Below are 12,828 nucleotides of genomic sequence, written 5' to 3'. Positions count from 1 at the left end.
AGAGTTTGTGATCCCTGTCAAGTTAATTGTAAAACTTAAGTTTGTTGTTTATTCTAAAATAAGATGTGGTATTTATTTATTTATTTATTTATTTATTTATCTACTGTCAAATATAATGCGAGGGTGCACAGAAATGGAAGAAAATAGAGTTGATGATCAAGAATTCATTCCCCAAGTTACAGATGATCGAAAGCCAAAAATTGGAATGGAATTCCCATCACTAGAGGATGCATATTCATTTTATAACCAATATGCACGAGAAGCGGGATTTAGTTCAAGGAATAGCACGAGTAGGAAAAACAAGATGACAAATGAAGTGACATGGAAACAAATTGTTTGCTTTAAAGAAGGGCATACAGATCTAATGCGGAACAAAAAAGATCCAAACCCTAATCAACAAACAAAGGAAAGAGCACGTGGCACAGTTAGAACGGGTTGTAAGTCAAATATTGCATTTGTCAAGAAACAGACGGGGCCTAATTGGGTTGTCTGTAACTTTATAGAAACTCATAATCATCCGCTCTCAACCCCATCAAAGGTGCATTTGCTACGCTCACATCGTAGTGTTTCGGTAGCTAAGAAAGCATTGACAAAATAGTTTTCAGAAGCCAATGTACCAACTTGTCAACAAATACGTTTATTGGAGATAGAGTATGGAGGCCCTGAGTTGGTAGGTTGCACAGAAAAAGATATTAGAAACTTTGAGAGAAATCTTAGGGATGAGCAAAAGGGTATTGATGCCGAAACACTGATTGAGTTTTTTTACCTCTGAGCAAGAAAAGAATTCAGCTTTTTTCTTTTATTACGAGACTGATTCAGATAAGAAATTTAGTAGGTGCTTTTGGGCTGATCATGTGTCAAGAAGGGCATATAGTGTATTCGGTGATGCAGTTGTATTTGATACTATATATAACACCAACAGATATGGCTTGATTTTGGCACCATTTGTAGGAGTTAACCATCATCATCAGATAATTATTTTTGGCTGTGAGTTTCTTAGTGATGAGAAAACTGAGTCTTTTGTTTGGCTGCTTACAAAGTTCTTAGAAGTCATGCCTAAAGGTGCACCAAACATTATCATCACTGATCAAGATCCTGCTATGACAAAAGCTATTGCACAGGTTTTCCCTCAAACAGTGCATCGATATTGTTTGTGGCACATCTTGAACAAATTCCCAGATAAATTAGACCCTTTGACTTTTCGATACCACTATTACAACATAAAGAATGTCATTACAAATTCTACAACACCTGATGATTTTGAGAAGTCATGGGAAGAGACTATCAAGTGTGCTAACTTAGAGAAAAATAATTGGTTATCTTTGATGTATGAATTACGACATAGATGGGTTCCAGTATATTTTAGTCATGTATTTTCAGCAGGAATGTCAAGTAGTCAAAGATCTGAAGGTTCACATGCATTTTTCAAGAAATATGTTTCAAATAAGAACTCATTAATAGATTTTATCACCCGTTTTAATAGGGCACTGAGACATCAAAGACACAATGAGTTAGTTGCAGACCATATTGATATGAATGAGCATCCCAAGGTTAAGACAACCTGGCCAATGGAAACTCAAATGGTTAAGATATACACAAAAAAGAAATGGTTGGAGTTTCAAAGTGAAATGACTGAGAGTCATAGTTATTATGTGCAACAGACATTTATAGGAGTTGCATCAGCAGTTTACCATGTGATAAAATTTCAAAGTTCTTCTTCCTCAAAATCAAGAGTGCTCACACATGACAAACAAAGGGACTACATATCGTGTAGCTGCACAAAATTTGAATTTGAGGGCATTCCATGCAGACACATGTTAGCTTTTTTTCGTATTAACCAAGTGTTTCTTTTGCCTGATACGTATATACTCAAACGATAGACACGAGATGCAAAAGTTGGAACAATATACGCTTTAGGAGAGCAAAATGTCAATGATGAGCCTGATTTAGAAAGGTATTTGATATCGAGGCACTCGAGGTTATCCTATAAAGCTTCAGTATTAGTTGATGATGCATCTTTGAGTAATGAGAGGGCAATCTTCTTGGATGAACAATTCAATTATATCTACAACAAAATTCAAGAGATGTCCATTAGTACAACATGCAGTGATAGAAGTCAAAGAAAGAAATCGATTGATGAGGGTCTTGGTATTATTGATCCTTCTACAATAAAAATTAAGGGATGTGGGAAGAGATTAAAATCATCAAAGGAGAAATCAACCTCAAATTCCAAGCTTTGTCATGGATGCGGACATCGAGGAGTGTCACATGATAAGCGTAACTGTCCTAATTTGCAACAAGGGTATGTGTCAATTATTTTACATTTTTATTATATTTTATTATATTTTGTATATAACAATATGTCAATTACCAGATCAATTGAAGATAATAATCATATCAGTCTTGACGACACATATGAACCTGATTTGGGATCTATAGCTGGTACTATCAAAGTTTTAATTTATTAAATTATAGTGGTTTATTGTTTATTGAATAAATAAAATTAATAAATTGTAATTTTAATTGCAGGTTCTAACAACATGCTTTAGGATATTGACAGATGCATCATTAGCTTATGGATTTGAAAAGAAGAATAATTAACATGATGCATCAGTATTTGATTTGGGAGGTGGAACCTTTGATGTTTTAGGTAACAGGATGCATTAGCTTCTTATTGATTTCATGTCACTTGCTTCTTACTGTTTAAGAATTCTATCCCCTTTTTGTATATATTTAACTTAATGTGTGTTTTCTTTCAGTGAATCTAGTGCTTGAGAAGATTTGACTTGGATTTGGTTTTGATGTGGTTTATTCCCTTTGCTCTAGTGTTAAAGAAGCTATTAAAAACTTTTTTTGTTTCATTATATTGTAATTGAGGAATTGTATTTTGATTTCAAAGACTGGTTTAATGTCGTGTTTTTAGTTTACTGAGACTGAAAGAGTAACTGGAAATAACACTGATTTAATGTCTTGTATCTAATTTCTTATGTTTTATGCCATCATTGTTTTTTTTAATGATAGTGTAGTGGCTATCTGCTTTATAAATAAGAATGAGTGCTCTATATAAATTCAATAGTGGGGTGGGGTGGGTTGGCCCTGCCTGCGCCGCCGTCTTCCTTACCAGGAGGGTGCTTCTACCCCTACCTCCAGTTCTTTAACGGCGGCAATGGCGGCGGCAGAATGGTTCTACTTTGCAGACCAAAAACAACAACAAGCCCCAAGAACAGCATCGATCTAGCTCAAAAGATAGTAAAGCAGGTTCTGATCATTTTGTCACATATTAAAAAAGTATATATGTTTAAATGATTTTTGCAATCCGAATCACAGGTGGAGTACCAGTTCAGCGATACCAATCTGGTTGCAAATGATTTCCTGATGAAGATTATGAACAAAGATCCAGAAGGATATGGTGAATATATACATTTTGATTTTTAAGTTATATATTATTTCAATTGGTCTAATTAAATGATCATATATAATTTTCTTCTGTTCTGTTCTTGATTCAATGCCAATGTCAGTGGTTGCCTCTTGGAAAAAGATAAAAGCTCTTGATGTCAATAACTACACGCTCATTACATTTTTGACTTGGCTTTGGTTTCGATGCGGTTATTCCCTTTGCTCTAGTGTTAAAGAAGCTATTAAAATCTTTTTTTGTTTCATTATATTGTAATTGAAGAATTGTATTTTGATTTCAAAAACTAGTTTGATGTTGTGTTTTTAGTTTACTGAGACTTGATTTCAAAGACTGGTTCAATGTCGTGTTTTTAATTTACTGAGACTGAAAGAGTAACTGGAAATAGCACTGATTTAATGTCTTGTATCTAATTTCTTATATTTTGATGCCATCATTGTTATTTTTTATGATATTGTAGTGGCTCTCTGCTATATAAATAAGAATGAGTGCTCTATATAAATGAGGTAACAATAAGAATGAGATGTAGTGGCTCTTTGCTGAAGAACAGAAGTGGAAAAGCCAGATGCAATCACCATGAGCAACTAGGAAAACTACAGGCTTAGTAATGAACAAATTGCCTATGCCCGAAAATTGTTGTACAGCAGATGATTTGCAACCTGTAACTCACAGCAACGACATCGTTGTGGATCGGTCTGATCGACATCATTGTGGATCGGTCATCAGACCGATCCATAGCCTTCCGGACTGATCAGGACACACCCTGATCGGTTTGTGGACCGATCAGCCTATGGGTGGATCGGTCCACAGACCGATCCCCCCTATCGCTTTGAATCCCAGCGCATCCCATCGCTTCATCGCTTCTTACTGATCGGTCACTAGACCGATCAGATAATCCACAGATTGCTTCTGTGTGGTTACTGATCGGTCACGAGACCGATCAGATAACTAAGGTATCACTGGATCGGTCGACAGACCGATCCAGACAACCAAAGTATCACTGGATCGGTCAACAGACCGATCCAATGCTATGCTGAGTCCTATGATTTGCCTCTTCTTAATGCCTGACTTCAGAATACAGAATGCTTTGCTTTTAGGCATAGAGTGCTCTGCTTTTGCCAGAATGCTCTACTGGTAAAATTGGATGGTTATCTTGTGCTACAATCACATGGTAAACACATTGATTCCTGGAACGTGGAAGAAGTTGTGATTCATTGGGATTTAGGATGCTGCTAATCTGGATGGTTATCGAAGAATGTAATCTAGTTAATCAGCCAGCAGGCTGCTAATGATGCACATTAAGTTTAGTCAGAATCCATTCGAAATAAATATTTTAAACCATAAATTACATAGTGCATAGTGAAAAAAATCTCAAACGGGACAAGATTCAATTAAACACCAACAATTTCATTTCTTTCAACATGCATCAAGAACTTCACTAAATAGCATAACAATAATCAAGATGTTTCAACTTTAACTCAGATAAATTTTATCTATAACACAAAGAACACCATTATCATACCACAATTATAATATCAACATTATACAACAATATTTAATGTTTCCAACACCAACTAACAAACTAATTTTGCGTCCAGAATTACAAACATTTAGCCAGTTACATTACAACACGAACATTACCTAACACTAACTAACAAGATGAACTAACAACACAATCAAGATTATGGCTAAGAGAATCAAGTTCACCATCACTGTTATCCAAATGAATTTCGGTATTTGGATTATTGCCGGATTATCTCTATGAAAAGCATTGTGTTCACTTTCAATATTATCAAATGAAGTAGTATCGGTCGTCACCGACTTTTGCCATCCATGTTGTCTACACCTGTAATACTGTCTTCCAGGATTCTTGGTTGATCTAGAAATACACACCAATGTTCTTTGTCCGCAGTCCCTACATGTTACAGGTTGAAATCTTGTGTTTTCGATGCTGCTAAAACTTGATGATGCCATGAAATAACAACCTAATAATCAAATTTTCATTACTTAGATTTAAAAAAATTATAATATTCTATATAATTTATAACATTCTGCATAAAACATTGTAGCATAAAACATGAACTATATTCAAGTAGTCATAAAACCAATGAAGCATGTAACTCAGGAAGTTCATTATAACTTCTTTATCCCAACTTATTGAAAAGTGAGTAGTTTCATTAAATGCCAATTGGAATAAATGTCAATATTCACTTTCCAACACAGTTAGCTAATTGCAGATGGAGTTGGGAAGTTTTTTACCTCCAACTTAGCAAAAGTAAACATTTGCATATTCCAACAAACTCTAAAAAAACATGCACCAACAGCAGACAATGCTTCTAAACTTGATATTATTTCCAACAAACTCTAAACCTGATATATCAATAAACTTAAGTTGTCTAAACCTGATACAATTCCAACAAACTCAACTCTAAACCTGATATATCAATAAACTTAAGTTGTCTAAACCTGATACAATTCCAACAAACTCTATTTTTAAAATTAACAAGGGTTATGAAAGAAATATCAGTTAATGATCCAGATTGCAAAGATCACAAACTCTAAACCTGATATTGTTATCAATAAACTTAAGTTGTATGATACAATTACATAAACCATTTGCAGAGGCATATCCTGCTAACATGACAAAATTATATGACCTGACATTGTTTAACAAATTGACAAGGGGTATGAAGAAAAGATCAGCTAATGATCCAGATTGGTAGCAAAGTACCTCGTTTCCAGATTGGTAGCAAATTAACAAGGGGTATGAAGAAAAGATCGGCTAATGATCCAGATTGGTAGCAAGGTACCTCGTTTCCACCGGCAACTGGTCAGGGGAGAAGCTAGGGCTCTCTTCTGTTGAGAGGTAGACGACGGTGAGGAAGGTGCAGCGAGGGAGGGAACCCCGACACAATGTTTTCAGGCGAGAGAGGGAGATGCGGCGGGGAGATCGCAGCGAGGCCGGTGAGGAAGGTGCGGCGAGGGAGGGAGCCCCGACGCAGTGTTTTCAGGCGAGAGAGGGAGATGCGGCGGGGAGATCGCAGCGAGGTCGGTGAGGAAGGTGCAGTGAGGGAGCGAGGGAGGGAGATCACAGCGAGAGATATCTGGTTCGGTGAGAGAGAGGAGAGGCGAGCGCTAGGGTTTTTTTCTGGAGAGGTTAAACAGCGCAGCGTTTTTGGAGCAGATTACAACATATGTCCTTTACCGCATTTGACATGACATCCTCGCTGTCCCATACCGCACCAAACCGCACCAAAAACACCGCAGGAGAGCCTCACTATATATATATATATATATATATAAGAGTTTTCTATTGCAGACTACAACATGCAAACTATGCGCGCAATAGTGCCAGGCGTTGAATCTAGGCGCTAGAATTCATTGTCTTTTTTTTTAAAAAAATAATATTTCTTTGAAAAAAATATTATATCCCATGAATATTTAAAATTTTTAATCTTGAACACTATAACATAAAAAAAAAAATCTGAATTTTAGAGGAAAAATCTTATTAACTTAAACCATTATAATTCAATCCTTAAATATTAAAATCATAAATCGTAATTACATATAATATACCCGTGACTATCTAAAATTTATAATTTTAAATATTATAATCTAAGAGGGAAGTCTAAATTCTAGAATGAAAATCTTATTGACTGAAACATATTATAACTAAATTCCTAAATTTTAAAATCTAAAAACACTAAATACATGTAATGTACCCTAAAAAATAAACAAAAAATTTAAAAAAAAAAAACTACTGCAGACTCGAGGCACCTAGAGTGAATTTAGGCACATAAATTCACTCCAAACGCCCCAAATTCTCACAGTCACGCATCATTTGGTCCCAACAGAGCAATATATATAATTAAAAAATAAATTAAAAATATATATAATCTACTTCTAATATTAAAAAAATAATTAATAAATTTTGAAAAAAATATATATTTAATTAAATATTTGGATTGTATATCAATATTCCCTTCGTACCCTCCTATATTCTAATCGAATATCAAATCCTCTAATAGATTCAGAAAAAATTAACATCCCTACTTTCGACATATTCCACAGGAAACACACAAGAAGCACAGCCCATTACTGCAGTTATTTGTCGCCCATATCAATAAAAATGAGGGCAATCTAAATCATATGTCAATGTTTGATAACCATAACACTAATCTACTCCCAACAACATTCAATCTACATCAGGATTAATGTCTCTAACTTAATATATTTACATGATTCATTCTTGGGGGTCTCTAGGCGTTAGGTTTAATAAATGCCATTTTCGAGCATGATTTCCAAGCTGCAAATCCTGCAATCTAACATGAACCAAATTGCTCCTTCCCAAGCATCAATGGTGGAAATCTGAGCTTGAACTTGACTCTAGAATGTGAGCAACCATAATCTCCGACTTGTTCCTCGCTGAGGGGCCGCTTGCATGGAAGCTGGAGTCAGGGGTGAGAGGCTCCTGGCGAGAGGAGAAAGAATCATCGCATGAAATGCTTTTGTAGAGGCCATCAGTGTCTCCATGCTCCCTACCGGTGGCCTTATCTTGGCGAGGGGATTCTGAGATTGGAGCAGGGGTTGAAGGGTCAGCTTTTCCAGAGTCCAGGCAATGGCCACCGGAATTGGGTGCTGAATTGTCTGATCCAGGAAATTCAGCCAGTACCCCACTGAGATGCTGCTGCTCGTCGATGATCTTCTTAAGATACTTCCCTTGGGCTTCTATTCTTAGCTGCAGCTGCCTTTGCACCTGTTATCGATATTGACAAGCATGAAAGTTCAAATTTATGATGTCCATCCCTCACGTGAAAATTAATTCAAATGATTCACAATCTAACTATCCACTTCTTGGCATGCAACTTTGCATTTCTCTAATCAATTCCTTACGATCACTAGTGAGAAGTATTGCAGGCAACTCTAGAATACTGTTGCGGCCTTCTGTCATTATTATGAAGTAGCAGAGTTTGAAATCATAGAAACATAATTCATCAAAAAAACCCAAAGAGGACAGAGATTTTATTTTGGAGAAATTTATAACTATCATTTGCTTTTATCTTACCTCAAGTTGTTCTTGAAGGCGTTTTTGCACCTCCAGCTGCAACTTGAGCGCTTCAGTTATTTGAATCCCCCTGAAGAAAATTATTCTTTCAGCTTATCACACTCATAATCTAGATCTCCATAGCGAGCCAAGAGTTAGGATGTGACAAAAAGTACACGATCATGGAAGAACAAGTTAATGATTTCCTCAAATTGCAAGCCATGAGCATATAGCAACTGACAGCGAAAAGAAGCAGACAATAAGGCTGATTAATCAATGAGAAAACACAGTACTTGGTTGCAATTAGCTGATTACTTTTACAATCTATATTGCTTATGCTCCAAATAAATAGAAGAGATTTCTGAAAAGGGGAAGACGCAAGAGTTATTCTTCTACCAAGAAAATTATAGACTCAAAAGTAAGCAGTTGTTTTGTTAGTAAGTCCAATGGCAGGTCATATGATGATGGATCAACTGCTTCCTTTTCCCATTTACAAGAAACTAAGGAAGATTATAACCCTAAAACTAACCTCGTTCTCAACCATTGATGTGACACCATGAGTATGGTTATAATGGGTTGTTATCCATCAAAAGCATCTATTGGGGTAAAAATGATGGGAGAATAAATAGAAGAATCTGCATAGCAAGCCAATCTAGTAAAGTTATTTGTGCACACTGCTACACAGTAAAAGATATCGTAGTTGTTAAATACACCATAATATCTGTGCATATTCATTCAACAAAATATAAATCTTATCCTTACGAAGAGTTTTCGATGCCTGCAATTGAGTTTCTGTCATCATTCTTTTCAGACTTCGCACCTGCAGAAGTCATGACCAAGTGAAATATAGTGCTTGTCATCTTGTATATAGAGAGCATAGACATTAGTTTCAGAATGCTATATCCAGATGGATAGAGAAAAATAGTTACCTACCATCAGCTGAAACTTCAGGTACATACTTTGCAAGTCGATATTTCTAGTCATACATAAGAAACCAAAATAAGAAGGGGAAAAAAAACTATGTAGCAAACGAAAATATAGTGAAAATGTAGCATCTCGCAAACAAGTACCTGTAAATGGCTCTTGACATGGTATATTGTCAGCCCTTGTACACCCATGATTCTAAGAACCCCTTTAGGAGTTGCTCCTGCCAAGAATCCAATTTTTCAGTGGAACGAATATCATATCTCAAAAAGTTGCTAAACAGTTACTTTGAAAAGAGATAAATACTAAATGTAACTGAAAGTTTTGGAGTTGTGATGTAACCAAGCCTGAATGCCCACTTATAAAAAAATTATATATGTTATTTCAAATACTAATGATATAGCCTTTAACAGAGCTCAAACGGAGGAATAAGAACCATGTAGCCAAAACAGAGGAGCGCAGGATTATATTTTTCAATCTCCACATTAACGTCATTTAGTATTGTACAATGTCTATGCAAAAAAAAACTCACATATAGACTTTAAGATAACACCAAATATGAAGAACACTGTATGGCAATTCAAAACGAATTGTTTTTAGAATATAAAATTCTAAATAGATAGTCAATCTGTTAACATAACTTCACTACAATGAAATCTGTCATAAAAAATGACTAGAAACACTTACTATCTGGACCACCAAGCTGTGTCACAGCATCCACAAAGCGATCATGGAGTTCATTTGTCCACCTTAAACGCTGTCTCAAAGCTAAATTATTGTGGTTGTTCACCCCAGAGATAGGTCCCATAGTGTTGTTACTGGATTCTATTTGTTGGTCATGAGAGGCTGGATTGCTGTGCGCCAAATCTGTACTTGAGAAAACCATTTCTTGATGCATTTGCCATTATCTATGAGATCAATGAAAGAAAATAGTAATAGTAAACATAATAAAGATAATGCTAATAATGATAATATAGCATAGTAAGGGAATTATAGAAAAATGTTGTTTCAATATATCATATCTATGAGATAATTCATTATGATTCAAGATCAAGTGAATACATTTCTTTTTAGGCAGTAAGTCTGAAACATAATAATAATAATAATAATAATAATAATAATAATAATAAATTGATAAATTTCTATGTAAAAATGTGGATGGATTACGATCACACACATGATACATTTCCTACTGAAAATGCGATGGCACCCAAGTAATTGCTAGGATTATTTTGGATCCAACTGTGCCAGATGCAAGATTATGAGTTGAGGGGGCTAAAAATTACATTTATTATTTTTAATTTTGAGAGAAAAAAAATTCCTCTATAATGGTCAAAAGGGAATAAAAAATTCCAAGAGTAAACATTCTCAAACAAACTGTCCAAATGAGGCTGAATGACGGCTACAATAGCTTCCAGAAGAAGAACAGTGGAGTAGCGCATATGGTTCTCAAATCAAGAGTCTACCCTTTCCTGTCCATGGAGGTTGGTATTTATACATTTGAGAATAACACATTATCTGCCAGAGCCGATTTGCGAGATACATGCCGGCACTCTCCTCTACTAGGGATTACACTAGCATGACCAGTCTGTTAAGCCTAGCAAGTTCACAAGTTGAGTTTTCATCCACTGGGCCGTTTGGATTGAATCCAGACCTTTACTTAGCCCTGTTGGTTCCAAATGCACATGGCATGCTCAAGTAAATGCAGCCATTTGGTACCCGTAACACGATACAAGTAATAAACAGAAAACCTAAGTCTTATTGTTTCAACAAAAGTAGGTATTTTCAGCTCCAATTAGCCCCAGATCGTGCAAAATTATTATCGCCAACAGAAACACATTCAGATCCGGATATATCACGACTATGCTACCCTAAATAAGTCTTAAATTCAGAAAATTGAGAGATGTAAGTGAAAACCCTAGGGATGGATCCCCAATCTCCGCTTTCATATATGCCACCAAAATAAAGACAACCAATGACTAACAGGATTTCCCAAATAAAAACGCATACAAAACCACCAAACATCTGATAGAAAATAGGAAACCCCAGAACAGCACCGCCAGCTGCGAGATCCCCGCTCCGAAATAATTGGAAAGAAAGGCACGGGATCGTCGCAACTTGGAAAGTGCGACTGACAGAACAAGCGCGAAAATAAACAAACGAAACATAATTTGGATCACATCAAGCAGACTCTGAAAAATAAACGATACCTTTTTCTACGCGAAATCTAGACTGACTTCCGCCAAAAAAATATGCACGATTAACTTTCCCCCACCCTTTTCTTTCTATGAATTCGTCGGTCATCCACCAATCGGAGGTCTATCTCTCTCTCTCTCTCTCTCGCTTCGCTCTCGTCACGGGCCGCTGCAGCAGATAGCTACCTCGGCGACCCTACGAGCAGCAACAACCATCGGATACGCAACGTGGCACCGAGCGCATGCTCCTTGAGTTGACTTGATGGTTGTGGAATACGAATACCCGACCCTGGGTGCGTGCCATCGTGGCCGTCAGATCCGCTGAGGTAACTGGTGGACGGCAAATGATAAAATGCTCCCTTACACGGCGGAGACCGGTCCCGTTCGTTATATTTCGTCGTCAGATTATACATATGAGAAGAGGTAAATAATATGCTCGGCTTATAACTATTGTCTATATTTTTTATTAAAAATAATATTTTTCAAAAAAACATGATCTATTAATATTTTTTTAATCAAAAGATAACGTTTTTCAAAAAATATTATCTATAAACATTATCTATACTTCATTTTTTTCAATTATATATATGTATACCAATGTATGATTTTTAATAAGTGTTGACCAAAACTCACGAACCCTCCTCCGTCAAAATCCACCGCCAAAACCCATGAAACCTTAGCTCCTCCACCAAAACCCACAGTCGACGCCCATGAGACCCTCCTCCTATGCACATGAGGTTGGAATCATCTATCGATTCCATATGTCTCTATAGGATGTGCTACGAGGAGGAGGAGGACGAGAACCGCGTGAGCATGGAATCCCCTTGTGGATGTTTTGGATGTTTGGATCGATTACGACGGTGTGATGCGCCATTTAGAGGTTTACATGCAGACCATCGACTATCCAAAGCTAAACTCTGCTTTGCTCGAAGCGCCACTCTATCTCAGCGATTACCTGAAGTAGGAATTCTACTTCAAGTTTGCCGCTTCGATAGGGATGTAGTACGAGCTCAACTGTGTGTTATCTGTTGGATTACTTCTGGAGCTAGAGGGGAGTGAATAGTTCATCGTGCTCGTTCGTTTGCTTCGTAGATGATGATATTGTAGCGAAAAACCTCACAGCAAGCTCACAACACTAACACCAGGATTTACTTAGTATCCACCTTAAGAAAAGATGACTAATCCAAAGATCCACACGCACAAACACTCTCCACTATGAAAAACACTCTTTCTCAGTAACTATCGGAGATGCA

At 36.5% G+C, this 12,828-nt stretch overlaps 1 protein-coding gene across 2 annotated transcripts; it reads right to left on the bottom strand.

The window, feature by feature from the left end:
• Positions 1–7,507: 7,507 nt before the first annotated feature.
• Positions 7,508–11,802, bottom strand: LOC122034398 (myb family transcription factor PHL7-like). Of its 2 annotated transcripts, none has more exons than XM_042593634.1 (7): positions 11,591–11,802; positions 10,068–10,247; positions 9,527–9,603; positions 9,390–9,432; positions 9,219–9,276; positions 8,478–8,547; positions 7,508–8,168 (listed from the first exon to the last, which is right to left on the bottom strand). In XM_042593634.1, exons 1-7 carry the CDS (start codon positions 11,682–11,684, stop codon positions 7,767–7,769), a joined length of 924 nt encoding a protein of 307 aa, XP_042449568.1. In that variant the 5' UTR covers positions 11,685–11,802; the 3' UTR covers positions 7,508–7,766. The 2 variants fall into 2 exon arrangements, with proteins under 2 accessions (XP_042449568.1, XP_042449569.1); XM_042593635.1 differs by having other exon boundaries at positions 10,068–10,288; positions 11,591–11,730.
• Between the last annotated feature and the right edge of the window lie 1,026 nt (positions 11,803–12,828).

The sequence above is a fragment of the Zingiber officinale genome, chromosome 11B (assembly GCF_018446385.1).
Source record: "Zingiber officinale cultivar Zhangliang chromosome 11B, Zo_v1.1, whole genome shotgun sequence".
NCBI classification, from domain to species: domain Eukaryota; kingdom Viridiplantae; phylum Streptophyta; class Magnoliopsida; order Zingiberales; family Zingiberaceae; genus Zingiber; species Zingiber officinale.
The sequence above is the reverse complement of the archived record's forward strand: the minus strand, read 5'-3'. Positions and strand labels throughout refer to the sequence as shown.